Below are 27,916 nucleotides of genomic sequence, written 5' to 3'. Positions count from 1 at the left end.
CACAAAAAACCTCAAGAGCCCTCTGGTTCCTAACAGTTTTTGAAACTTCCCAACCAACTAGTTAATTTCTAGTTAAGGTCGAGTTTCATTTTCATTATTTTGACAAAAAAAATGTAAACCCTTACTGGAAACGTTACAAAGCTTCAAAGGCTGCTTGCAAACACTAGTTTCCAGTCATTAGCCTAGTTTATTTTGTATGATCCATGCAGACAAAGCCTTAATTTTGACATTCATTTCTCATCTTTTTCAATAAAAAAACCTAGACTTGTCATATCACAATATTTCCTCAAAGCGCACTTACAGGCTTGCTTATCCAGATTTCCAAAGGCCAAGCTTCTCTAAGTTATTTGTTGTTTGGTTTTGGGGTGGTTTTTTGAGGAAAAATGATATGAGCGCAGATGAAATGAACTGTTTAAAACATACTCCATTTCTGCAATGCCATTCAGCTACTCAGTGTTCATATATTTAACATAATGTTTCTGGTAAATAATCTGATTGATAGCCATAGATCCCTCTTTTTTTCAGGTGAGCAGTTAAGATTACAGATTGTATCTATGTTGACCACCACTTATTTTTAGTTGTATTTCATATATTGTTTATGTATACTGCAGTAGTGTTAACACTATACAAAGTCTCTCAAAGAAAAATAACATTCACGTTTACAAAACTGAGCAGGTTTCTTAATATATATATGTATACACAACCCCACTTATTCTTAATCTTTAAATACATATAAATATTTATAAATGCCAAAGTGCAAAAAAAAAATGGTCAACTGCATCACTTTACATACATGATTTTAGTATTAGGAATAAAAGTGATTATATTGCACACCAAACTCTCTCAACTTTTAAACCCCTGTCAAGTTACATGTGCATTTTGTTTTCCATCAGTGATGAGGTTCTCACAGCATTGACAACCATTTCACAAATGTGGCGCTGAACTTAATCATCAGTCAGGAATATAACTATATGTATATAACCTGCATGCAGCACATTTATAGTCTATATGCACACACTGAAATAGCATGGGAACTTTAGCATGCGTCTATTCAGCATGCGTTTTTCTGAATGTAAGCTGCGTATGTGTCTTCTTGAGATCATTCAGGTTATTAGCAATTTGGTTTTGAATTGTACTGGAATCAAAATCCGCAATATTCACAGACATTTCATACATGCTCCGAAGGCAGCAACATTTCTGTAAAATTTTGAAGCTTCAGTGTATGTCGTAATAAGAAGACATTAAAGAAAATAAGGTATGAGACAACTTTTCCTACAACAGTTAGTTTCAGGGTTTTTTTTGCTCTAAGAGTACATATTCAAGTTAGCAGTATATACTAGGAGAAGGTCAGATATCAGTTCAAATCATGGAGATAGGGCAGTTGTGCTAAGAGACATTAAAAGACAAATTTGAATCATAGAATAATTTAGGTTGGAAGAGACCTGGAGTTCATCTGGTCCAACCCCCTGTGTTCTGAGCAGCCCAAGTCCAATAGGAAAAAATTCAGCTGTGAATATCCAAAACACATTAAAAAAAGAAACCCTTTGTTGTGTTAAGTCTTCTAAAGCAGTATCTGTTAAAATGAAAATAGCACAGTGCAACTCCAGTTGAATAAGATAAAAATGTTGAAAAATGAAATCCAGTAGATTCCATAGTGAATCACTAATGTTCATTTTGATTAGGTGTCTTTAGTAACTTTAACTTACACAAATAACAAGGATTAATAAAATGCCAAAGAACAGCAACCTGTACTGTTCTACTACACAGTAAATAGGTATTTTTAAATGTTTTTTCCAGTGGCAAAAATGCACTAAAAATATTTCACATATACTGTCAGTATCCAAAGATAAACTAAGGTATCCGTAGGTTTAAAACCAAATGACAAGAAAAAACCCAAAGCCCCAATATCCTGCAATTCAGTTGAACAGAATTTTAAAAAGCCAAGGTTCCAGATGACAATTCTGAAGTTAACATTAAGTACTTTTTTTTTTTTTTAAACCTTCTGGGACAGTAAAACTCTCATATTTTTGCTACAACAAATTAAGCAATTAAAAAGGGGTATAATTTTAATATAAAATCAATGTTTACATAAAGAGAAATTGCTGCTTTTCAAATCGTAAGGTCAGAAACAATAAACAATTGTCTTTTACAAGAGAAATATGTCAGTAATGCAGTGGCTGGCTGGGCCAGTATATTTTATAAGTTCTATTTATATATTCAAGTCAAGAGTATCTGCATCAACAGCTAAATATAGTGCCTTTAAGGAAGTGGTGTTTCACCTCATCTTGTACATCTGTTACTCTTATAGTTATACAGTTTAATCTCACACGCATGCACACACAAGATCCTTTAGCAAAATTTCACACCTGTGCACTCCAAAGTGAACGTGCACAAATTCACAAGTGTGTAGTATAAAGCAATTTAAGCCCTACTCTACTGAAAAGGCATTTTCTAATTCAACATTTTGTGCAATGTATTATCTGATTCTGAAAACTGTATTGATAAGCCTGTATTGAAACAGCAAATAATCGCCTCCTCCTTTCTGACACTGTATTTAGAAAATATGTATTAAATAGGTCTTCCTCCCCAGCACAAGTAGAGAGGTTTTCCTAAGGCAGGAATAGAGCTAAGCTCTGTTGACTAAATACTTAATTTACAAGTGACTCAAACCTACTGTATTTTTATTTAATTACTTGCTAGATAGAATGGACCCATTAAAAAATGGAAAACATTTCTGCAACTCTCCCCAATTTATCTGTCCTTTTATCAGAGTTTACAGTGAATAAAGAGCATCACACACAATTTCCTTTTCTGTTTGTTTTTGTTAAAGGACCAATATCACAAGCTAGAAAATACAGAACATTTTAGCACTCTCTCCTCTTCTAAACAGGCACTGCTTCACAGATAAATCACTCATCCTTCCTTAAGATTTAATTAAGCCACTGTATCTTCCATCCACATTTAAAAAAACTGAAAAATTAGAGACACATACTCATAGGTGAAATATGAAGTAACGGCTCTATTCTTTAAACTTCATGTTTATCTCTTCTACAAGATAGAATTGTTGGAAAGTGAAGATAGAAAGGGCTCAATTAAAAAAAGTGCTATGTGGAAGAATAACTGCCCTTTAAACATAGTACTGAGAGCGTTTAATATGTGAGTTCACATTTACGTACAACACTCCAGTCGTTAAATAAAGCAAACTGCCACAGTCACACGTTAAAACGAACTTCATAGAGACTATACATTCAAAAAACCTACTAATGAGCAATACTGTACTAAAATGTAAACAACCATTGTGTCACAGAAGCCTGCCAGTTGGGACTGAAGATTCATGAACCCACTTAAGAGGAGTTATTGGCTAAAAGTCTATTATAACTGCTCACCTGAAATAGGCCGAAACAAAGAAAAGCCTATAACAGTGTCTAAATTTAATTTTTTTTTTCTTTAGACATTGATTTGCTTTCATTCTACAACATTAAGCAGGCAATTTCATAACAACTGAGTAAAAAAAAACAGGCATTACTTTAGCAGAACATGCAGAACATGGAGTTTTTCTACTTGGTTCCATTAACTTACAAGCAATTCAGGCCCAATGGAAGCAAGAGCTCTTTTCCAAAGTCACGTCTGCAATCCTGGCTGATCATCGACATCCTTCAAGGGGTCCTGTCAAGGCATCGAGGCTGCTGTCTGTATCTGAGGCCAATGTTTGCTCTGTTGACATGGATGAAATGTCATTGATAGATGATGACTGGGAAGGACTGGTGTTGCTATTCACTGCTGCATCTGTGCTAAGTAAACCAAACATAATAAAATCTGAGGCGAGACAATATTGCAAGTACAAATAACCACACTTCTAGGTTCTGAGCATCGCTTTCCCCACAGAAATCTTTAGAAAATAAATAAATTAATAAATACTAGAAAAGCAAGCACTAAGTTCCTTAGCACTCAAATCCTGAGGTGAGCATTAAGAGATTTTTTTCTTCCCTCTCCGGAGAGGAACAAAGTAGAATAAAAATGTATAATGTGAATAGTGACCCAAGTATCAGGAGATCTAATAGATATAGTTAATGAAAGACAGCACAATATTCCAATTACTGAACCAAGAGAACAGTAGCAAACATCAAGGATTCAATCATGGGCATAAATACTTTGCACTATTAACTATTTTAAAACAAGACACCCTAACAATGTTGAACCCTGCATGAAAGGAACTCATTCATACAGAGCCCCAGAATAAGCATTCAGCATAAAAGATATCTAAGCAACAGCTGATATAACATGGTATCAATTATTTCATTTGATGACTGAGCCCTTTGGGTAGAAGGCAGCTCAGGGTGTTGGACACACAAGACTTCTTAAGTTTTCCTGCAACTTACTTCATAACAATGTAAAACTACTGTGCATGGATCTCCAAAGGCTGACCAGAATCAGGAGTCTTGAACAACAAAACTTTTGCCTACCTGGATTATTAAGCAGGATTTCCTCATTCACTAGTGCAACAGATCAGCACTATGCATCATAGAGAACTACTGAAACAATGACTAACCTGAGGGCTGATCTTTTACCACACCATTCTTGCTCCTTTCTTCCCAATCCATTACTTCTTTGTATATTAATTCTTCATAGAGAAGAGTAGGAGGAATGAGAGAAGAGACAGAAAAAACCCATTAAGATGACAGAGGATTTGTATACAATTTCCACATGCATAAAGGTACAATGAAATTGTTAAAGGTCAGTCTGGAAGCACAACTATACAGGGGTTTTAGGAGGAGTTTTGGGGGTTTGGCTGGTTTGGGTTTTTTTGGGGGTTTGGGGGGTTTTTTTAAGGCCTATGACAATGATTACAGATGTACTGGATTTGTGTGGCAAGGTTTTGGTGGCAGGGGGTGCTACAGGAGTGGCTTCTGCGAGAAGCTGCTAGAAGCTTCCCCCCATGTCTGACAGAGCCAATGCCAGCTGGCTCCAAGACAGACCTGCTGCTGGCCAAGGCTGAGCCCATCAGTGACGGTGGTAGCATCTCTGGGATAACAGACTTAACAAGGGGAAAAAAAACCATGCGCAACACCAAGAGCAATTGCAGCCAGAGAGAGGAGTGAGAATATGTGAGAGGAACAACTCTGCAGACACCCAGGTCAGAGGAGGGGTGGGGGGAGGCGCTCCAGGTGCTGGAGCAGAGATTCCCCTGCAGCCCATGGAAACCACAGTGAGGCAGGCGGTCCTCCTGCAGCCCATGGAGGACCTCACACGAGAGCACGTAGATGCCCAAAATAGGCTGTGGTCCTGTGGGAAGCCAGCCCTGGAGCAGGCTCCTGGTAGGACCTGTGGCCCCATGGAGAGAAGAGCCTACAGTGGAACAGGTTTGCTGGCAGGACTTGTGACCCTGTGGGGGACCCATGCTGGAGCAGTCTGGTCCTGAAGGAATACTCAGGAAAACCAATGAAAACCATGGCATTTTGTTGAACAGACTTTAGAATGTTACATATATATATATATATATATGTACTTATATGGATGTGTGTGTATATATGTTTACATATTCACTCCAAACAGAACTTTTTTCCATTATTGATTTCTTTTCATATTGCCACAAGCAGTACTGCATAACCACAATAGGGGGTTCTGGTCAGTTACACAATCCAGCACACATGGACTGCAAGTCACACAATACTAATAAAAGTTATTACTATAAATGTCATTTGTCATGCTCAGTTTTTACCTTTCCATTCTTCAATTGCATGTTCTCTTTCTTCCAATTGTGCATCATAGATCTGAGGTGGAGGCTACAAAAAAAAAGAAAGTCTATAGCGTATCTACTACATCAGGTTAACATAAGCAATCACAACTAAAAAAAGCCTAAAAATGACTTTTTTTTTTTAGCATTTTGTTACCTTTATCTTTGGCATTCTAGTCCCTATACCTCAAAATTACATTCATTTCACAACTCTAGAATCTGCTTTTAAGTCTTATGTCCCACTGAAAGGCTGTTTAAAAGCGTCAACTAAAATTAAACTCATCCTAAGGCTTTATGGGGCCTTAGAGAAGTCCCCTTTTCAAAAAGCCCTAGATTACCATCGCACAGGCAACTTTCCATAAAGGGAACTATCAACAACTACATTGAAAATTGTATCACTTCCACTCCAGCAGCTGTTCTTCAGGCAATTTTGCCCCTAATGTTGATCTGAAGGCTTTATCTGTGACTTTTGCTAACCAAACAATGAATTCAAAGCATGCTCTTGACTAAAACAAAGTTATTAAACTGGTATCTTAAAATTTATTTTAAAGGCAAACTTACAGCTTCTGCTTCAGCTGGATCATACCAGACAGTAATATAAGGATGACGTAAGGCTTCATCTACAGAAATTCTCTTGTCTGGATCTACTACAAGCATTTTTGATAATAAATCTCTAGCTTGACTGGCTAGAAAGTAAAAATGAAAAGAACATGTAAAAGAGCTGTAGAATTTCATGTCTGACACACTGCAACAGATTTCTTAAGCATCTATGCTTTTCAACAAGTTTTACTGGTGACACAAGAATACTTAACTTTTAATCCTATACGGTTAGATAAATCTCACTATGTACCGATTTAAAATAAACTGTAGTACCAGATCTCCACATCTTGCCATATACACAGAGGCATTCGCATGCACTGTCAGAACAGGCCCAGAGATGCAAGCTTTCCTAGGCTGTTACTTTTTTTTTTTTTAAAGTGAGGTCACAAATCCTTCACTGTAAATGTTATTTACTCTTATCCAAAACATAAACCTTGCAGCTGACACCAATCGACCTCAATTTTGAACAGTTACATTGTCACACAGGACACAGTTTATTCAACACTAACTATTGAACACAGAACACACCAAACATTTATAATAAACTTTAAAAAAATACATCTGGTACAGTAATGATCTAATTTCTCTAATATCAAATTAGTTTTTCTTTTAAAGGTGTTACTGCACAGTAACTGGCTGCTCATTGTTGCAGTGGCACTTTACTGACATTTTTTTGTCTGAACAATCATTGTAATAATAAAATGCTCAAATTTATTAATTTGTTACATGAATTAACTTGTTATAGCCTATCTAGAGAACATAATAAGGGTTGGGTTTTTGTTTTTTTTTTTTCATTTTATCGGTAATTATCTAAAGTCAAAGTATAGCCAAAATGAATTGTATGCACACATCAACTAGAAAAAGATAATTGCAAAAACCCTCCATAACAAGTATTACTTTCAGAGAACATTCAAGAGAGACACATTATTCAATGGGTTAGTATTCAGAGAATTAAACAGAATACTAGGAACAAGGAATAGTTCTGTATTTAATGACAACTACTACTAAGATTTCAGGACATATCAAATGAAAGACACAGTACGCAACTTCTAATGTTGACACCTATTGCAATAAACATTTTATATTAGGGTTTTTTAATTAAGTGTATTGCAGACATTTTAAATTAACATCTTTAAAAAGAAGAAAAAAAACCCCTTGCCTTACTTTTTAACTTGTCACGATCAGATTCTGATGGAAATATCCAGTCTGGGAAGAGCTCTTCAAATTTAATACCAGGGTATTTTGGCCTGTTTTCTACATAATTCCTCACTGTAGGCTGTAGTTTCTTCATGAAGTCTGCTGATGGTGTTCCTAATTGTTCAATAACTTTATTCCATTGATCAATATCTGCACCATATCTTTAGGAAAATCAGCTGAAGAATTTGAAGTCTGCACTATACAAAAATATCACTTACAGAAATCTGAAAAGTTAATGAAAACTTGAACAAAGGACATAAATACGAACTTAATTCTACCATCAACAGTATCCTGAGCTACCATGCAAAAAGCTAGATCAACATAAAAATAAGATTCAGATTTTGTAATCTTAAGGACAGGCTAGAAGTGCTGCACAATGCATTATTCTTAAATATCTTTTGTTAATTATCTTCTCTTGGCTAGTATTGAAAGCAATACTTTTTTGGAGTTCAAAAGAAGCTTTATTTGGCAATAGTATCCATAGCAAAACAACTGTAAGGACAGAAGAGAAAAGCTGCTGTTGAATCTTCTGAAGTACAACATAATACCATCTATACTGAAGATTCTTGAAGGTAGGGGAAAAACACATGAAAAAACCTAAAGCACAATTACATCCTGTTCAAAGTAAGGAATTTTGTACCTGTCTCCTAAGGAAATCAGGCTTTGGGCTGTAGGGGTTTTTTTTCTGTGGGGGGTGGTGGTCAACTGAATGGTTGGGCTTTTGGGGGTTTTTTTGTTTGTTTTTTTTTTTAAATTTTCAACTTCAGAAAAGGCTCAAAGGAGTTTGGAACAATGAATCCAGATTCCTGTAGGTTTTCAGCAGGCTCTTTAAGTGTATCAACCGTGGTAATGCTCAAAAACTGCTCTGTTCTTAAATTCAGAATTTAAATATTTTAGAGGAATTGCATTTATAAGCCACAAGTCGAAATTGTGCCTCGTGTTTCTTCTGGACCGTCCCATCTCCCTGTTTCAAGTGAAGGCATTTCCCCTAGACATGGTGACACTTGTTAAGAGTTACCAGAGTCTGCTCCAAATGAGCCTGGTCAGGCTAACAAAGCTCATTTATCACACTGAGAAGACACTCCATTAGTATTCCTGATATTTAAGTTTGCTCAGATTTACACTTTACAGTTTTTCCAATAAAAAGAATGTGCAATTCCAGCAGAGTCTAACCATCTAAATTCATAACCTACCACTTCAACCTATCCATTCTGATAGACAGATTTTGTAACAAAACAAATTTGCTGCACTTTGAATTAAGATGTATTTAAAAAGCACTGGGATGCTTTTATTCCAGTTAGTGTGCCAGGAATACAACTAGAAATATATGCATAGTCACTGCTTCATGCTAAGATTTTAGACTTCTGACACAAAGATTGAAAATTGTATTTGCTTATTGAATATATTCCAATGGAAAAACTATATTAAAACCAAAATTAAGAAGTCAATATTGTTAACTGTCATGCTAAAACAAAGCACATACAAAGAAAATTTTAACAACCATGAGGAAATTTTGTTCCTAGCTGGAAAACTGATTTCTGTGATATCTCCACCAATCTAGATTCAAGATGCTGATTTTTCTTTGAGTAACAGCAGTCTGGTTAGTCAACTAATCAAATTAGAGTCTAGTCTATTGTGGTCTCAGAGCACTGGGAGGAAGGCAGAAAAACTTAATGACCTATCCCACTTTAGTAATAAAAACTGAAAAAAAAAAAAGTCTCAGTTGGATGGCTTCAAAGTGCTTTACAGATACTGAAAGTTGGAGAAAAAAAAATTTCCCAATACAGGGTTGGACCTGAAATAGAAACTAAGCCTTTTGTCAGAAACTCAAAAGGGAGAAAACCTTAATTTCAACGTAAAGCACGCAGGGCATGCTATGCGAATAACCCTGCAATCTGCAGACAAAACTGTCCTTCCTGTTCTAGTGACCTCAAGGTCAAAAGTAACCAGAAGTTTAGCCCATGCCAAGTATATCTGCCTACTTTCTGGGACTCTGGAAGAAGAGAAGTTGAAAAGAGAGTCCTTATTACAATCACAATAAAGCATGCTTTTTCCCAAGAAAGCATGAATAACCCCTGATGCTTTCTGCATCAGTCAGGCAATTATTTTCCTTCACCTGGGCAGAAAGAGCATTAAAAATACACTGGTGCTGCTACTAAGCTTTCCATTATTTCATCTCTAGGTACCTATGTTGCCTGTTTTTTCTACATTTCTCATTGCCATTGCAACAGCAACTGCCAGTAACTCAGGCCAGTAACTGGAAGATCCTGTTCATCCTCCATAGCACCAGTCAGGAGCAGGCTCAGTGCATCCACCGCCCTGGCAACGCAGAGCATCTCAGTCCACCTAAAGCACGGCTGCAAGGCACCGGGCAATCCCCGTCAACCATACGGGAAAATACAAACTACTGAGTCTAAGAGTAGGTTTTCTGGAAGATAGTCAAGGGTATATCATTAGGAAACATGCTGAACTTGGTTCCCTGTTCTAAATCCCCAAATACTAAGATATTTTAAAATGTAGGTAATTAAAAAAAACAACCCACAAAAAAAACAGAAAGCTTCATGGCCATGCACACCAGCATCCCCCATAAACCACTCTCAAAACAATCCTGCAGCTGAAGGTAAAAGAAAACAACAATCTGACAGAAGCAATTATCAGTCAGGAAAAGTTTCAACACTACAAACAGTTATCAGTATTACACATTAAAGAGAACTGCCAGTCTTGGCAAGAGGGGAAAAAAAACAACCCTATAAGCATAGCTGTGCGCTCTGATAAAATACTGGGGGAGGAGACTCCTTGAAACATAGACTGGTGGAGCTTCAGTGACCTCCAGAGAACAAGTGATAACTTGCATATTCAACAAGTATGGACAAAATTTCCTTCATTTATTCATGAATAAAATAAAATAGCCCATGCTAACATGCAGGTGAAAGACATGTAACATACATGAAGAATTGTGTTAGGTTGGTCTGAAGGCTTCAAAAGGTAAAACAATAAGTATAGAAAGGAAGAAAGGTGGAAAACAAAAAGACTTATTTAACAATTAATCATTTGCAGTACTAAATAATGCACGATCAACTGCTCAAGATTAGTGTCATGAAATTTAGCATTAAAATTGAAAGTCCCCTTCTATAAGATATATAGGTATCGGTGAACGTGTACTTGATACTTTTAGTGGTAGACTCAACTCTTCCTTGGTGACAAGCAAAAATAATATGCTTTCTTCAAAATCTTGGACCACAAATAGCTATAGCTTCTTATGACATACAGCCATACCTGGTTTAATTACGTCATCTGGATTCTACTTATTTACTGATCAATTCTGAATGTCTAGTCCTACAACACTACTACTTTGTAAGATGTTATTTATAAAGGATGAAATCGGTTTCGCTCCATTTTTTTTTATAATTGGAACTTGGTAATGAGTGAAGTGGTTTTTAAATTTTGTTTATAGGGAAAGATTTTGAAATACATCAAAGTCTTCAAAGAACACTTACTTTATTGAATGATCACTTCTGTTCACTTAATACAGTGTAAGGACTTGTTTGTGATCCAGTGATGTATTACTGAGATTTCCAATCTCTAAGGCATGAAAACATATAGATGAGGGGTTTGTTTGTTTTAATACAGTAAAATTTCCTACAATTAATATCGTACAAGAAAGCAGAATTTTATAAAGACAAATCTGGGTCAAAAATACTGGAGGGAGGAATGGAGGAATAACAATCATATAGAAAAAGTAAGCCCAAAATAAAATTTTCATAGAATGAAAAAAACTCCAAAAAGAAAATGTTTTTTCTTTTTATAATAAATAATAATAATAAAAAAATATTTCTCATGCAGTGTGTTTGCAATTAGGACACTGCTGTCCAGCAAGTGCTAATAAGCAAGAAAAAAATCTGATTGAAACTCAAAAAATTGTACAATAAAAAGAGTCTACTGTTCAAACAAATAGTAAGCAAAATCCATGCATAATAAAAAGTAACTTTGTAGGCTTTTGCTTATAACACTTATCTACAAAGAACAAGAGTATGAAAATATACTTACTGCTTTTTATTTTTTAAACCTAACAGTACCCTTTTTTAAGCTACAAAAGCTGAAGCTCTTCATATAAATTCCATGAATTCAACCAGTACATGTTACATTAAATATAGTCTACTAAGAAAATAAAATGGAAAGCTCAACAATTTGGTTAATGACACTAATTTCAAATAGTTCAGTAGATCTATTAAAACATCTTATTGAAAATATTGCTTATGCTTTTATACTTATACAGATCAAAATAATTGTGTTTCTGTTGGAAGTGGAATGGGATTCAAGGATGACTAGGGAAGGATACGATCAGTGCCTTGGAATATCACACAACCTTTCACCAATTCTCCCATGATGCACCCAACTGACCAGATATCAACTGAAAGTAAAAATGAAATGATCAAATTATGAAGTATCATGAACAAAAGTGAGGAAAACAAACAAAAACATCTAGCATCTACAATAAAACACAACAATGTGGAAAACCAAACTGCTAACATGAATTTTCAATCATATCAACACCAACTGACTGTTGCTAAATTTTGTTATTAGCATTTTGTAAAATATAATTAGTGTTTGCATTTCTGAAACAACCGTGAAGAAGGATACAATCTCTTCCTGGGAACAGGACTTTATGGAGGACCATTTCTGCCATAATGCACCCAACAGACCAGATATCCACTATCATATGTTAGGTGCAACAAGGACAAAAGATTAAAGAGGTTTTTTAAATACCATAATTATATATTTGTACACTCACACTGTATTCCTACAGTCCTTCAGATAATTTACTTTTTGTCTCATCCATAACAGCCTCTACTCAAGTTCTGATCCACATCAGCACTTGCTGTATGACAAGCTGCTCGCGCATTAATGAAAGGTTTTTTTCATTATCAGTGGCAGAGCAAGGCCCTGTGAGTCCCTTGTTTTACAAAGTTACATGTATACAAAAAGCATGGTATCCCCAAGCCTCTGTGATAAAGCAAAAAGATGTACTAGCATAGAAGTCCAGAGAAGGCAGCACATTACTCCACAGCTAATAAAAATCAGCAGGTAAATCCCCCCAATAATGCAAGTCAAGGACAACTTCCTTGCCAGCCATTTTGTTGGCTGAACGTTCAACGTATTATAGCTGTGTTGTTTTTAATAATATAACACCCAGCATCTCTGAGTGCTATGCAGATTTAAGAAAGTGTAAGACATGGTTTATCATAGGGATCTGAAACCAATTTTAATAATCGGAGATGCAAAAGACAATGCTTCAGAATAAAAATCACACTAATAAAAGGGTTTATTATTTATAGATTGATGATTGTTAATTTATTTTTTTTAACATCATCCAGCGTAAGCGTCTCAGGTTTTTTTGCAGGATAAAAAAAATGGCAACAACACAACAGGACAACACATGAAAAAAATAACAATAGCAGGGGAGAGGGAGCTGTATACGTTAAATGGAGATAGGCACGCAGAGCAGAAAACTATTACATTCTCCAAAATTATTAAGTGTAATTTTGTTATTTCCAATCCTATGATTAACATACTTTAACAACAGACATGACAGGGGGAAAACAGCCCTCCCCCCCATCTTTTAAAGCTGTTATGTTCTGAGGTAGATATGCTTTAGACAAAAGATTTAAAAGCATTGCTCCAGCAACTTACCATTCTCTTTATATCCCATTCCAAGGATAACCTCTGGTGCTCTGTAATACCGCGTTACTACATATGGAGTCATCATAAAGTTAGTACATGCTGTTCTTGCCAGTCCAAAATCAAGAATTTTGAGCGTACAATCTGATTTTACTACTATGTTGCTGGGTTTCAGATCCTAACAAGAAATAACTTCAGTTAAGGAAGGATCAACATACATAATAATATACATCCCTTCTTCACAGTCAATATATGCCACCAGTTCACATTAACAACTGCATATTCCTGCTCCGACGTATCTGCTTATTTATACACAGATTAGAGATAAGTTAAATGCTGCACAGCTAAGTACTCAAAAAATTCCAGGAAAATGAGAATCAAATTTGTCTGCAGTGTCTTAATTTACCCAGTTGTGCACTCACAGTACACTCAGTTACATAATGGTCTGTATATATGCACAATGTGTACCTGTATCTGCTTCCTTTAGCACATTAAGTGCACTTATTTTGGATATGAATAGTGATATGATTCATATTTGGATATGAATGCATGGTGAAGGAGACTGTTCCAAACACTGTCATCACTAGGACACAGATCCTAAAGACAACATCACAAATTACGAAAGCATCTGTACGAAAAGGAGTGTCCCAACACACAAAGAATTAATTTGTTAATGACAGATAAACAACCTGCGTTATAGCGATTAGTAAATTTCACAGCATTAGGATGTAGTGAAAACACCAAGTTACCAAATGAGTGAGGAGAAGAATAAAATACTTTAGGCAATACGCCTCATGGGAACAGTGATTACTGCACCAAAAGAATACACACTTAGGGAAAACTAGAATAATTGGGTTTTATTCACAAAGTATCAGAAGTAAACGAATTACACATGTACTAGTACATTTAATTCTGCTAGCGTTTGACTTAGTTTCAACCACACAAACCATGTTCTCAGGTACAGAACTTCCTTTTCTTAAAGGAGATGGGGACATGCAAATAGTTCATGTGTGTTTGATGCAGAACGCTATTGAATTTACTCTGTTTCGTCACAGACTCTGACTGATTTCTAGATATAATTCCTACTATTCTATTCCTTCTGAACTATGCCAGCTCTGTTCCTTTCCTAGCCTCGTTTCTTTTCAAAACCAAATCTCTCAATCTGTTGAGAGCTTCCACTCCAGAAAGGTCATTTTGGTTTGGTCCCAAACTAACCCAAACTAATGCTCACCACTTTAGCTTCTCCACTCAAATAAACTTCACACCTCTGTTTAGCTATTCACAGTGCAGTTCCTCTTATTGCCCATTTTCTTGTTCAACCAGTATCAGTTCTGTCTGATCACTGTTCTCCTATGAGCTCAAATTTCTCAGCAAATATTGTGTCTCCCCTTTAAGCTCCAAATCACAGCCAACACATCAGGTGGAGTTCAGCTGGAGTTCCAGCCCTCCTCACTTCAGTCTCTTACACACCTCACTCCATAATTTTAGGAAAGTCCAGTTCCAAGACTATCCGGACACAGACTTAACTATACATAACTTCCTTGCTAATACCATAGGATTTTAATGGTAGATTTTTTTTCAGCAAAGGATGGAAATCTGTTGTAATTCATACAGCTTCTCAATTATGTTTATGGATTGAACACATTAAACTAGAACTAGATAGAGTTTTCAGCCACCAGGCCAAAAAAAAAAAAATAAAAAGCAAGTCTGTCTAGGAAGTAGGGGAAGAAAAGGAACAGAAAACAAGTAGATCTGTCAAACAGACTAGTCATGAAATAAAAAAATAAAAAAATTTAAAAAGAGCAGCAGCAGAACAACAGAAGCAGAGAGATATATGAAGTCTGCACAGGACTCTGAAACTCTGATAATTTACAAACTTTACTTTTCAGAGTCACAGAATGGTTGAGGTTGGAAAGGACATTTGCAGGTCATCTGCTTCAAGCAGGGCCATCTACAGCCAGTTGCCCAGGACCATGTCCAGATGGCTTTTGAATATCTCCAAGGATAGAGATATTTAAGAGGTAAATATTACATTTTAAAGACTAATTTTTTAGTAATTTGAAAGGTTTGAATACTCATGTTTTAATCTGTTCAGCATTACTTAAATCCACAGAACTAAACCAAATTAAGATCTATTTACAATATAGTCTTTATCTCTGAACTAGAAACAATCTTCAGGTTTAATAATATTCTTATGAATGAAATACAAACTTATGAAATAACAACCCTCTGCCTTCCCCCTCCGTTTCATAAGAACATCTGTGTTGATAAAAAGTATTGTTAATGATCTAATACTACCTACTCTGTGGATGATACCAGCTGAGTGGAGATGTTTGATACCGCATAGCATTTGGTAAAGAAGATAAGACATTCTTTCATGATCCAATTCCATATGAATAACCTGGCACAAATTTGCATCCATCAGCTCCATAACCAAATATCTAAAGCACAAAAAAGAAAGCATTAAGAAAACTCGAGTCTTACTTTACCTATCAGGTTTAAGCTTAGCATAAGAGATATTTAATAAAAGTCAACTACTTTGCTAACATAAGTGTCAAAAACCTTATGATTAAAAAAAAAGACCAGTGTCAAAATTAAATTATCTATTCAAATAGTCTTACTATTAAAACTTAAGTGTTCAATAGTCCAGAGATTAGAATTCCACTAGTTTTATGAACAGTAAGAGGAATAATTCTGAATTTATGCAGCGTGAAAAACTAAGACTGGCTGAAGCTGATGCAGATATTGCAATGTATCAAAAAAATGATGCTTCCTTTCACTCTATTTTAATGTTAGAAAAATTAAGAATATTAAGAGGACTACAGTAAGAACCAAGAAGGAATGATTAATTTTCAAGTTACAATATCTTACCCCCTCCAGACACACACACTCCCCCATTTACCCAAGAAGCCCATTAACAAACCACAACAGATATTCACTGGAACCTAAGAATACTGCACCAATTACATCACCATGAATCCTTTCTAGACCAACTGATGTAGCAGGCATAAAAAAGAAATATATTCAGTTCTTAATTGAGGCCAAAAATACTGTTGTGCTGATGTGACTGCTATGGCAAGAAAATGGTATCAGGTTATCCAGACCAAGTTATTATTCTGAGGTGACCCATTTAGCTAAGGGTCATTGCACGCAAACCAGATGTATATGCAAGCAGGAAAGCATGACAGACAGATGAATAAAAAGTAAATAACCTTTTTTTTTTATTTCCCACTTCCATCATACACATGTAGTGAAACAACATTACTGCTCCTTCTTAAAGAAACCTAGATACAAAGACTAATCAAAGGCTAAATTCAGCCCTTAGGTACACTCTGTTTTCAAAGTGCAAAGCCTGTAAGTTACAGGAAATACAGCTCCAGGGCTTAGGCTAGTATTTGTCAGGAAGACTAAAACAAAAATCTAATACTTACACATCTTGAAATTCTTCTAGTGACTTCTGTGGTGTAAATACATTTAATAAACTAATTATCTATAAAATAAAAATAAACATTAGAAGAAACTTCAACTTTAATTCACATACATATCCACTATTGCAGAAGTTACTATTCAAAGTCAAATGCACGCTATTACTATACACAATTTGAATGTTACTTGGCTTCACTTAATCCATATGCACTGAAAAACTGCCGATTCAGAAATAGTTCAAATCTGCAGCATGTATGCCAAAGGAACTAAGGCAGGACAAAGCTCTTCTTTTTAAAGTTATACGACACCTTCTATCTCCCCACCCAGTGTCTGAAATACATCCCATTTTTTCCCATAAATAGTCAATGTGGTTTAAAATAAGAGACCATTAAAGAACTTTAACCAGGGGTGTCCAACAACACAGGTGTGAGGTACCTCACACTATCCCAATAAACTTAAGATTATGATGCACCATTTCTAGAAGAACTGCTAAAATTACTGTACTGCCATCGTTAATAACCACCTTGCTTTTGCTCTGCTACTTCTGGACTTCACCAAAAGCTTACTTCAAAAAAACCCCCAAAAAACAAAAAACAAAACAAAACCAATTCTAAAAGGTTAATCAACTCCAGGAAGTTTAAGACCCAAGTGCAGAACTTCAATAATCAGTAACGTTTCTAGTTCATGTTACTATCGGAACATAACAGTCACATAAACCTTATATTCTTGTACTTGAACAATGAAATATTAACATTAAGGTTTGTTATTTTAGAAGGTTCAAAGATTTTAAAATGTCTTGCCCATAGTATTTAACTTCTGCTTACCAATAACGCACTAGACAGTGGTACACCCCTGCAAACCCCACCAGTTAAACACTGTATTTAATAAAAACGTTGCCTAAGCTCAGAAGATTTAACTACAATGCAGTTACAACAGCCAAACTCACAAACAAACCCACTGCCAAACAGGCTTTGCTGCAGTATGACTTAAAAGGGCAAATGCAATACAAGGCCAGCTCTATAAAGCTGACACTAACGGTAAACCTATACCAACAACATTGCAAAAACCTCCTCCTTTTGGCACTTCATACTCCGAACAGTTCATGCAAGAATGTAACTACACATTGTGAAGAACTGCATCACCCTTAGCAAATCTTTCCAGTCTTTCACTATTTCTTCTATTACTTTGGTTACATACAGCAAGTAAGAGAGAAAATCCTGAGGTTTTTTTAGACAACTTACAGTAATGAGGGAGAAAAACATAAAGCCAAACTTACATTTTTGTGATTGACACATTTTAAAAGAACAAGCTCTCTGTAAGCTCTTTTTGCGTGGGTTTGATTCTGAAAAGGGCGACTCAGCTTCTTTACAGCAACATTTATTCCAAGGACTGTATCAAACGCAGCACTAAAAGTTTTCAAAGACAAACAACTTAAGTTGAAGTCTGTTTGACGGGAAGGAGGGAGCAAAAGGGAGATAGGAGTAAGGAAAGAAATCAAGACTTGAGACAAAGCAGATCCACTGCGCTGTTTATACTAAACTTCAAGTAATTTTCATTCAGAAAACATCCTTTAAAATCTACGCATCATTTAATAAATACAAATAGGTTGAAAAGAAGCCACTGACACTCATCAGAAGTCTTCCTGCCTTCCTTTCTGTCTTAAGACCAAATCTGCTAACTCAAGACTCATATTTAAAACTGCAAGATCTAAAAATATTTTAAGCTTATTTGAAATCAAGAAGCATTTCAGTTGTCTAATCTGTATATCTGGAGTATTATTTTTTTTGGACACTCTTGCTGACTGACAATCATTTAATATTTGCAATAGAAATTTTTCTTTCCTAAAGGAGAGTCACAGCCATGTCTCTGATCTGTTCTGCAGGCATCAATACTCTTCTATACGTGGACAGTTGACAATTATAAAAATTTTAGTGCCTAGCAGAAAATTACACTCATCATCTAGTTTTGGGAAAAAAAAGAATCCATAGAATTGAGTAATATGGAAAACTCAGACTTGCAGGGAGCAAGACAAGAATTTAAAAGCAAACACGACCATTAATTTTATCTTCTTTTTCAGCTGTGCTTGTTCCTGCCTTCTGCAGTTTGAGGTACAGGTGTAAGCTTGCTTTAATAGCTGTAAATCTAAAGCTAAATTATCTGTATATTCAGAACAAGACTGAAGTAGAAATATTCTTCATTATTAACACGCAGACTATTCGGCAAAATACACATAAATTCATACCACAAACTCCTCAAGAGTTCCAATCTTTAAATAGTTCCAGTTTTGAATAAGGATTCCCACATTACTCTATTTCCATTTAATGTTACTTTCATAGGGTAGGAAAGAATTCTCATTCACATATATTTTCCAAGCACAATTAAGCTCTTTGTGAGTAACTTTCCTATCTCATCAAGATATGTACAATACCAGGCTTAAAAGGACCATCACATTATAGTACTCTTACAAAAAGTACAGCTCCTCTGTGATAACAATACTCAAATGATATGAGGTTTACCAGCACCAAGTCACTGCTTTCCCTGCCAGAAAAAACAATACTACCACAAACCAGGGCTCATCCATGAGATGATGTGTTTTCTTGGAATCACATTCCAAATTACATGTCCCACATTCTATGTCCCAAATTTAATCAATGAGCCATTTGCACTAAAGGCTTGCTAGCATTTATTTCAACTAACTTCTGTGAAATACCTAAGCCATTATTCAATGGCACAATCACTTTCAGATTTAAAGCCTCTACGTCTATGCAAAACAAAACACTAAATGGGAGGAAGGCAACTGCCCAGACAACTGGAGAAGTTATTTTCCTCCCAAATATGAAAGCACTGATGTTTCAGTATTCACTTCACCTAGAAGACATTATACAAAAAGCAAAAGGTTTTGCCTGTGTTAATGACTTTAACCACACCTGGGAATTAGTATAAAATCAGTAACCAACAGGGTCTGCATGAATTAGCTGTTCTCAAGTTAATCACAGGTCAGCAGTGGACAAAGGAGCAATTTTAGAGGAAGTGTCCCTTTGTGATCTGACAAATCAGATATATGTCAAGGCTCAGCCTGCGCACATATGAAGAACTCCACCTGAATCTTTGCTCATCTACATGGGAGTGACTGACATTGCATCTCAAAAAAAAAAAAAAAAAAAAAAAAGCTGCCTGCTACCTACACCATCCAAAGGGAAGAATTAAAAACAGACTCGTAGAAGAAAAAAAAATGGTCAAAAATTGTGTGAGCATGTATTTCTTTAATTTACCAAGACAAGAGACAGAATATAACCCCTACTACCACCAAGACCACACTTGTAGATATCATGTAATTTTACATAAAAAAAACCCCCATGGACATAATTGGTATTAAATTTCTTTCCTCATCCCTGCTCATTTGAATTCAAAAGATACTTTTTCATCATGGCAACTGTTTCAGACACAGATTTGAAAAAAGTGGATTTGCCAGAGGCTACCCAGTTATCACCTTGGCTACTAACAGAAGGTCTATGAATTACTTCATTTACCATCACGGAAGAATCTCAATGTCTATCCCCCCATACAACAGATTCCAATTTGATGATGAGTTGTAGTAGGGCCTTCACTGCATTTGTGATAGTTTTGCATTTTAAGCATTTAAGAGTAGTGAAGCCACATACACAATGAAATCATTAATAAAACATTATGACCTCAATTATAGAAGGAAATCGCACCACTTCTGTAGGCCAATGACCTTTGCTTTGAACTGTAGTATGCTACTACTACAGATTCTTCCTCTGCCTGTTCCATGTCACTCTTTCTCTACTGTCTAAATTGGAGTTTGCAAATAATAATAAACTTATCCTGACTGTTTCTTCATTTGCAACTGTAAGTAAAATTATCACCACGGTCAAGGCTGTGCTATTTATAAAATCATGGTTTTGCTGCATTGCAGGACAAAAGAAATTCGCTAGGTCAGAAAACTCAGATTCACTAGAAAATTTAGGAAATCAGGGGCAAGAAAGGGAAAAAGATGTCAGGAAGTCAAAGACAAAAATTATTTCAAAAGAATGATTTTGTGCAAGTGATTACTCAGTCCTAAATAGATTATAACACTTCAAATGTATTAATACTTAGGAACAAAAAAGTGTGGAAAGTCACGTATAGAAGTGTACTTTGTATATAAAATACAAAAGGTATGTCCAATTTCTCTCCTAGTCTGTTTGTGGTGTGAGCTAGAAATACCCTCTATATGACCCCTGAGATCCTTTTTCATCTTCCTCGAGCTCTCATTTATCACTTTTCCTAAGTATGTATTTTTAAAACTACTTCTTTTCCTAAATTTTAATATCAAAGGGAAAAAAAAAAAAAGCAGAAGCAATACCAATGGAGTTTCACATTAATATTTTGAGGGGAAAAAAACCAGCAAAATTCAGGACCTCTCCCAGCTGAAGTGACACACATGGTATTAAAAAAATTTGAATAAAATCCACACACAAAACTGCAGAAATACTTTTCCTAATTTTTATGTTAAACATTGGATGATAAAAAAAAAAGCATCACATCTGTGTATCACACTACTGACTTGACAATTTTTCCAGCCAAACATGACGGGACAGCACTCATTTTACCCTGAGTTTTTTTTACATTCCAGTATTTTGTATCCTTCCTTTGTGTCCTGTGAGGAATTTTAGGAGAAGTTAAGATTCTGCAGCTTCTTCACCTTGGACACAGTTTTCAGATGTTTCACATGAAGGTGAAAATTTATGCAATGTTTCACTCTGTTGTTCCATAAATCAAGCATTCTCAAAACAAGTCAATAAATCAGATCGTTCCTCCTTCTTCCCAAAATGTTGACCTTAACACTAACTTCATTTTGAAGCAGACATCTAGTTTAAGTGACAGAGTTTAGAAATGCACTACTTCTTGCACTAAGGAGGAACGCTTAAAACCACCCTAAATTCCTGCATGCCATCTAGAAGAAGCATAACTTTAAGAATATTTCTAGCTGGAAAATGTTAGCACTATACTAAATCTTACCCAAGCACTAATAATCAAGATCTAATATGCCTATCCTCTCATCACTCAACTCACTAAAGAATCAAATCTGGTGTTCTCATTTTACTTATTTTTCACCTAGGACAATAGGGGTATCTAAATAATTTATAAATAAAGGCATGTTCTCACAAAAATGCACTTTTTTCCTACATATATAACTCATTACAGTTATGAAAAGGTCAAAAAGACATGGGCAGGTGCTGCATAAGGAGTTGCTCACAATATATGACTCATCACACTTATTCTGCAGAATTTACAGATGAAGAGAAACAGCAGACTGCATTTGAAGCATGAACAGCCCACCATGTGTTGTGATTAAATCTAATATTAGAGAGTTCCTGAGCATATCTGTTTGCTCCCCTGTGTACTGAATTGTAAAATCGCATCAATAAACATTTCTGTTGTTACCAAGTAAGTTTCGCCCAACAAAATATGGGCTGGCACTAAGTCCTGTAGAACGGATTGCTGCAGTCTAAAAAACATTTGAAAGTGTTTACCTTTAGCTGGCCCAGAGGTGTGGTGCCATACAAGAGACTAAGGTTCAGGATCAGACTAACGACTCTCACGTCCTGGGCCAGTGGAGGCTGGACACATAGCTGAGGTGACACACCAAGGAAGAGCCGGCCAGCCCAACCCCTCACACAGCATCCCTTTCTGGTTAATCCATGGAGTGACAATGACACTGATTTGCCTCATCCTGCCAGTTAATGGCAAGGCACTGCATTGATGGCTCCTAGAAATGGACAGGAGTGATCGGGAATAAAAGGGGGGGAAGAAAGGGGGCCATGATGAAGAAACGAGTAAAACCCAGAATCTCTCACCATTGCATTGTCATACCTTACACTGCAATAGCATAACTACACAGGGAATGTGAGAACTAGAAACAGAAATAAAGTGGTTAGTGAGAAGGAAATTTGTTGACCATTTTATTTTATGCTGTTATCCAAGTATTAATTTTCCCCTAAAAACAAAATAAAGAGTTTTGCACATGAACTAAAGAAAGCAGGTGGTTTAGAATTTATTTAGCCCATAACCCTGTAGCAAGAGATAGAAATTATCATCAGTATTTGACATCCTGGCATCCCTATCAGGAATACATTAAAATTTTGTTTTATATTTATAGCTTTTGATATTTAAATAAAGTGTTTATTACTCACCAAACAATGCCCTGCGCCCCTGATCCTATGGGCTTCAGTTGCTGGTAACGTTTTAGTACAGTGAACGTTGAATCTGCAACTTGAACACTGTAAAACTGACTATCACATTTACTGTCACTCATGGTGTAGTGTCATGTAGTTTTCTCTCTCAAGGACCTGGTACAGTTTTTGAGATCTTCAAGAAAAAGAAAGAAAACAAACGTTCAATCTCTTATTAATTCCAGGCAGACAAGTTGGAAAATATATTTTATATATTTAAATACATATGAATTTTTCAATAACATACCATTAAATAAGCATTCTTTCAACTCTGTGTATTACCACTGCTAATGAAAAATGCTTGCAGACAGACAGCAAATAATTATAACCTTCACAGCTTTAAGTTAACACATGTTTCTATTCCAATCCCTAAAACAAAAAGCAGCTAAGTAAACAACTGTAAAAATAAACAAAAACACTTAAATCCAACAACTCTCTACTCCTTGAAGGATACTCCCTAACTTAGAATTACTACTGTGTGCTAGGACTGTATTACAGGGGAGAAAAAAAGAAGTCATAAACAATGTGTTTCAAACACTGATAATGCAAATAAAAGCAACAGCATAAACACATGGAGTCAACATACATAGAAATAAACAGGGTCTTAATACAAGACCTTATTACAACTGCAAAAGAGGTTTGAAACAACTGTCCCCAAAATCCCCATGGCTGCTGCAGTTTCTCCAACAGTCCCTCTCAACCTAGTTCAGTAGGAAATCTCAAGCAGGGCTGTCTCCTCCTGCCAGGCAACCCTTCCCTGATCCATATCTATCACAACCCACTCTCCCTCCCATTTTAAACACACCATTACATCCTATGCTATCAGTTAGTGTACTTATAGTCCTACAAGAATTAGAGTTTTGTGCGATAGTTTGAAAGAGACTTTCATGCCATAATAGAGAATAAGTTATGTCCATCTGTCAAGAATGAATTAGAGGTAGATAATTACATCAAAGAGCAAGGTAATGGACTAAACCTCTTTAGCTCTGAAGTGCTACAGTAACCAGAGTACAGATCTCCAGTTCTCCTGGTCCTCCATCCCTCTTCCAAACCTTACAAGAGAATTACCTCAGTAATTACTGAAGAGGTCTCTAATAAATTCTCCCATTTTTAATTTCACATCCACTATGACAGATAGCGTCATTATAGCCCAGAGTAAGTTGCACAGTCAAATGTTCCTTGAAACAGGAAATGAAAGCAGATCACCTTCCCCTGGAGCAGCTGTCCTAACCACAGGCCTGTACAACGTCTGTTTTAGCTAAAGAAAGAGCAGCTAGTCTGTCTGTCTCTCTCTTCGTTGGCCTACAGAATATTTGTGAGCCAATGCAAAGCAGAAAAGCCTCAAGAGCAACCCAGAAGCCCATCCTAGAAGGGCATACTGCCACACAAATGGCTTTAGGCTGCTTCAGGAATTAGAATTTGGACCTCTCTCTTCATAGGTGCACGTAGGAGGGAAAAGCATCTTTTCCATGGCTTAAGCCAGCAGATGAACTCCAAGAAATCTGCAAGTACAACAGGCAGAAGACCTACAAATCCCAATAAAACTGAGTTTAAACTGAACTGGTAACGGCTAGTGTTAAGGGATTCTCAAGAAGTGTCTAGAGTGTCTTTTACCTTCTAGTTTCTCAAAATTTAAGCAGCATTTTAAGAAGTAGCTATTCAACTTGGTCATCTCTGGCAGCAATTTAGACAGTAAGTTTACTTACTTCCTCTTAGAAGCTTAAAGAAAAAGCACAGGAGAAAGGATCAGCAAAGGGAAAATGTGAGCTACCAACTTTCTGCCTCTGCCACAGCAGTAATGGGAGAATTACATCTCCTATACAACAGTTTTAGGGGCAGTCAGATGCAGTTCCACAATCAGGTCACACTAATGTTAGACCAAAATGGTGCCTTAACAGGCACGCTCAACATTTCCTACTACATCCCTGGCACAACGCCAAAGCTGGACTCTGGGGTACCAAATTTTTTGATTGACAGTCCCTGAGCAGTCATAGTATTTTCAGTGAATCTTCATACAGTGGAAGAAAGGTACGGCTGGAAGGTCAAGATCCTATCTCTGAAAAGGACTTACAAAACAAAAACAGTATAGATTTTGCATAAGCTAGGTATCAAGTTAAAGACCTGTTAGTTACACAAGAACTATGCTGTACCTCTTCACGGGTTAATGAAACACTTTTCTGTAACAGAGATGAAGAAGTAGGGGAAAAGGAAGTTATCCTAAACCAGAGAAACCCTCCCTTTAAGGAACCTTGTATGCACAAAAGCCATAGAGATCAGGATAAGCTCTTTAGACAAGACCCAAAGAGGGAATTAGGCATCACAATACACAAGTTTTATGTATTCTGACATCCTTTGCAATTCGCTATGCTAAGTACCCAGTCTCTCCATAACCTGAACCCTAATTTTTACTTGGGCTGCAAGCTGCTTGGGTACATCAGGACATACACTATTTCAGACGTACACATTAATTTAAAATTAGGTGCCTAGGGATTTTAGCTGTTCACAGGACTTCAGACAGACAATCTATTTGGGGGGCAACATCCCTCAAATTAAAAGATTTCCCACTGCTCAAGAGAAAAGCATTTCTGGCAAATAAGTGTCTTAATCTTGAGCTGTCACTCTCATACCTGAAATAATTTGATTCATCACTCCAGCCAAGATACTCCACACTTAAATAATGCTTACTTCCAAAAAACTCCTGTATAGAAATTTCTGAAATAGAAGTTTTCATTTATGGCTTCCTAGCTGCAGCTGCACCAAAGACAACCAGCAGCAATTTGTTTTATTTAATATGACTTGCTTGTACAATTGGGGAAATTTAAGAATCACATAACTAGAAAAATAACCAACACATCAAATCTACCACCAGTAGGCTCATGAGTTGTTAATATGGAATCCCACTCAGAAATTTTTAGAAGATGAAAGCAACTGCACTATAGCATACATCCTGTATTAAACAGTCACTTCCCCAAAAGACATTTATTAAAATGGCAACTTATTATTAACCAGATCTGTCCTCTGGATATCTTCAAGTCAAAAGCTTCTGCAACAAACAGATTGTAGCAGTTGGCAATGCATTCCCAGGGTTGTTTTGGTTACAGAAATGTTATTACTGACAATGAAGCATAAGAACATCAAGAAATTTAGCTTGATTTTTAAACCTCAAACTAAAATTCTACTACTGACAGAGTAAATTGACAATAAGCATATATATATTTTTAAGAAAATATATGGAAAGTCTGTGTAGACAATCTCCTCCCACTGTCTTATTCACTTCAAATTCTGGTGTGCCCTTTTAAGGACTATTATCCAACAACACTGGAGGGTTTTTTTTAATCTTTACAGCAATATATAACAACAGGTATGAGTCCAACTACAAAATCACAGTTGAGTTACTTCCTACCCCTCTACTCACAACCGCTGAACAGTCTGTTACAAAAAGCAAGCGTAGCAAAGCAGCAGCTGAGCAAAGTCCATTGGTTACAACAGAGTTTAGAGGTAGTCTGTACCTGTTTAGCTCTTTGAGAGGTCAACCTTTTTCTTTAAGCAACCTAAACTAAACTATTACTGACCAAAGATTTTACCAACTACCTGTTACAGTATCATTCAACTGTTAAACATATATCCAGTGTTTGTCTGCAGCGCATCTTTCTAGGGCAAGTTGATGGAAAGAGGGAAAAAGTTTAAACGTGCATCTGCTGTAACCAATTACGCTGTTGTAGAATTACGTAACAGCCATATAACTGAACAAGAGCATTTCTTACATCTCTTCTAAAACTTTTCCTGAGAAATTCCTTCGGCTCAAGAGAAAGCTCAGGTTGGGTCTCGTTGCAGCGAGAGGGACGCGCAGCACGGGCCTTTCCCTCGGCTCGCCCGCACTCCCTTCGCCCCGCTCGGGACGGAGGGGCTTCCAGGGGACGCCAGGGCTTCCAGGGGACGCCGAGCGCCGTCCCGGCCGCACACCCCGGCACCAGCGGGGCACAGCGACGCGGCACCCAGCCGCTCGGCGACTCGGAGCGCTGCCCTGGCCGGCGGGCGCGGGGCAGGGGGCGATCCCGCCCCGGGCCGGACACGAAGCTAGAGGGGAGAAGGCAGAGGACAGGCAGCGCCCCGCCGCAGCGGAGCGGGCGCGGCTCCCGCCGGGAGCGGAGCGGTACGGGGCCGGTGGCGGCACTGCGGCACGGGGAAGGGCGGGGGGCTCGGCCAGGGCAGCTCTGCAGGAGAGGCGCGGAGGGGGACGGAAAGGGGCCCCAACCTTGCTGCGTCGCCCTCCCCGCCTCTCTCCCGCTCCCGGGCCCGGGGCAGCGGCACGCGGGGAACACCGGCTCTGCCCGCGCCTCGGCGGGCGGGGCCCTCGGGAGAAGCCGGGGACTCCGGTCACCACAGGGCCGGCTCCGCGGCCGAGAGTTCGCCCCGCTCCAGCTCCGGCCCCGCCGCCCACAGGGCCCCCCTCGCGGCAGCCTCCCTCACCGTCTCCTCCCTCGGTCGGGCTTCAGCGGGACGGGGCGCGGCGCTCGCGGGCCGCTGCCACCTCCTCCTCCGACGCGCAGAGCTACCCCAACCACAATGGCCTCCCGGTGCTCCACACAGGCCGCGCCAGGCCTGCGCCCGCTGACAGCCAGCCATTCAGCCCAATCGTAGCCCTCTGCCGGCGCCACTCGGCCAATCGAGCTCCAGAGGCGGGACCTATTAGCCGCTATATAAGGGAGGGCGGTGAAGGACTGCAGTGGAGACAGGGATGTTTAGGCCAATGTGGGTGCAGCCCCCGCCCCTTGCTGTGATGCCATCATCGTACGTCAATCTGTCACCATATTTATGATGTCACCTCGCAGCAGTGACTAGTCATGAGTTGCAGCGGCACCCTCGTGGGTGGTGCTGTCGGTTCCTCACTGCCCCTCTGCTCTATCAAGCAGGACAGGTGCTGTGAGGTAAACACCTCCCACATATAGGAACCCCTCACAGTGCCACACCAAAATGACATCACACATCAGCAGCCAGTCACAGTGCCACAACATGGTGTGGTCACCTCACATCCATGCTTTGG

General features: G+C 37.7%; 1 protein-coding gene across 3 annotated transcripts; it reads right to left on the bottom strand.

Moving 5' to 3' along the window:
- Positions 1-364: 364 nt before the first annotated feature.
- Positions 365-27,473, bottom strand: MAPK9 (mitogen-activated protein kinase 9). 3 transcript variants are annotated; one of them, XM_075766834.1, is made up of 12 exons: positions 27,343-27,473; positions 22,834-23,008; positions 17,913-18,042; positions 16,642-16,700; positions 15,513-15,651; positions 13,223-13,388; positions 11,871-11,942; positions 7,499-7,681; positions 6,296-6,420; positions 5,720-5,783; positions 4,550-4,621; positions 365-3,791 (listed from the first exon to the last, which is right to left on the bottom strand). In XM_075766834.1, the coding sequence occupies exons 2-12, from the start codon at positions 22,953-22,955 to the stop codon at positions 3,775-3,777; spliced, it is 1,149 nt and encodes a 382-aa protein (XP_075622949.1). In that variant the 5' UTR covers positions 22,956-23,008; positions 27,343-27,473; the 3' UTR covers positions 365-3,774. The 3 variants fall into 3 exon arrangements, with proteins under 3 accessions (XP_075622949.1, XP_075622947.1, XP_075622948.1); XM_075766832.1 differs by having other exon boundaries at positions 365-3,786; XM_075766833.1 differs by having other exon boundaries at positions 593-3,714.
- Positions 27,474-27,916: the final 443 nt, after the last annotated feature.

Source organism: Balearica regulorum, chromosome 14 (assembly GCF_011004875.1).
Source record: "Balearica regulorum gibbericeps isolate bBalReg1 chromosome 14, bBalReg1.pri, whole genome shotgun sequence".
Lineage (NCBI taxonomy): Eukaryota > Metazoa > Chordata > Aves > Gruiformes > Gruidae > Balearica > Balearica regulorum.
The sequence above is the reverse complement of the archived record's forward strand: the minus strand, read 5'-3'. Positions and strand labels throughout refer to the sequence as shown.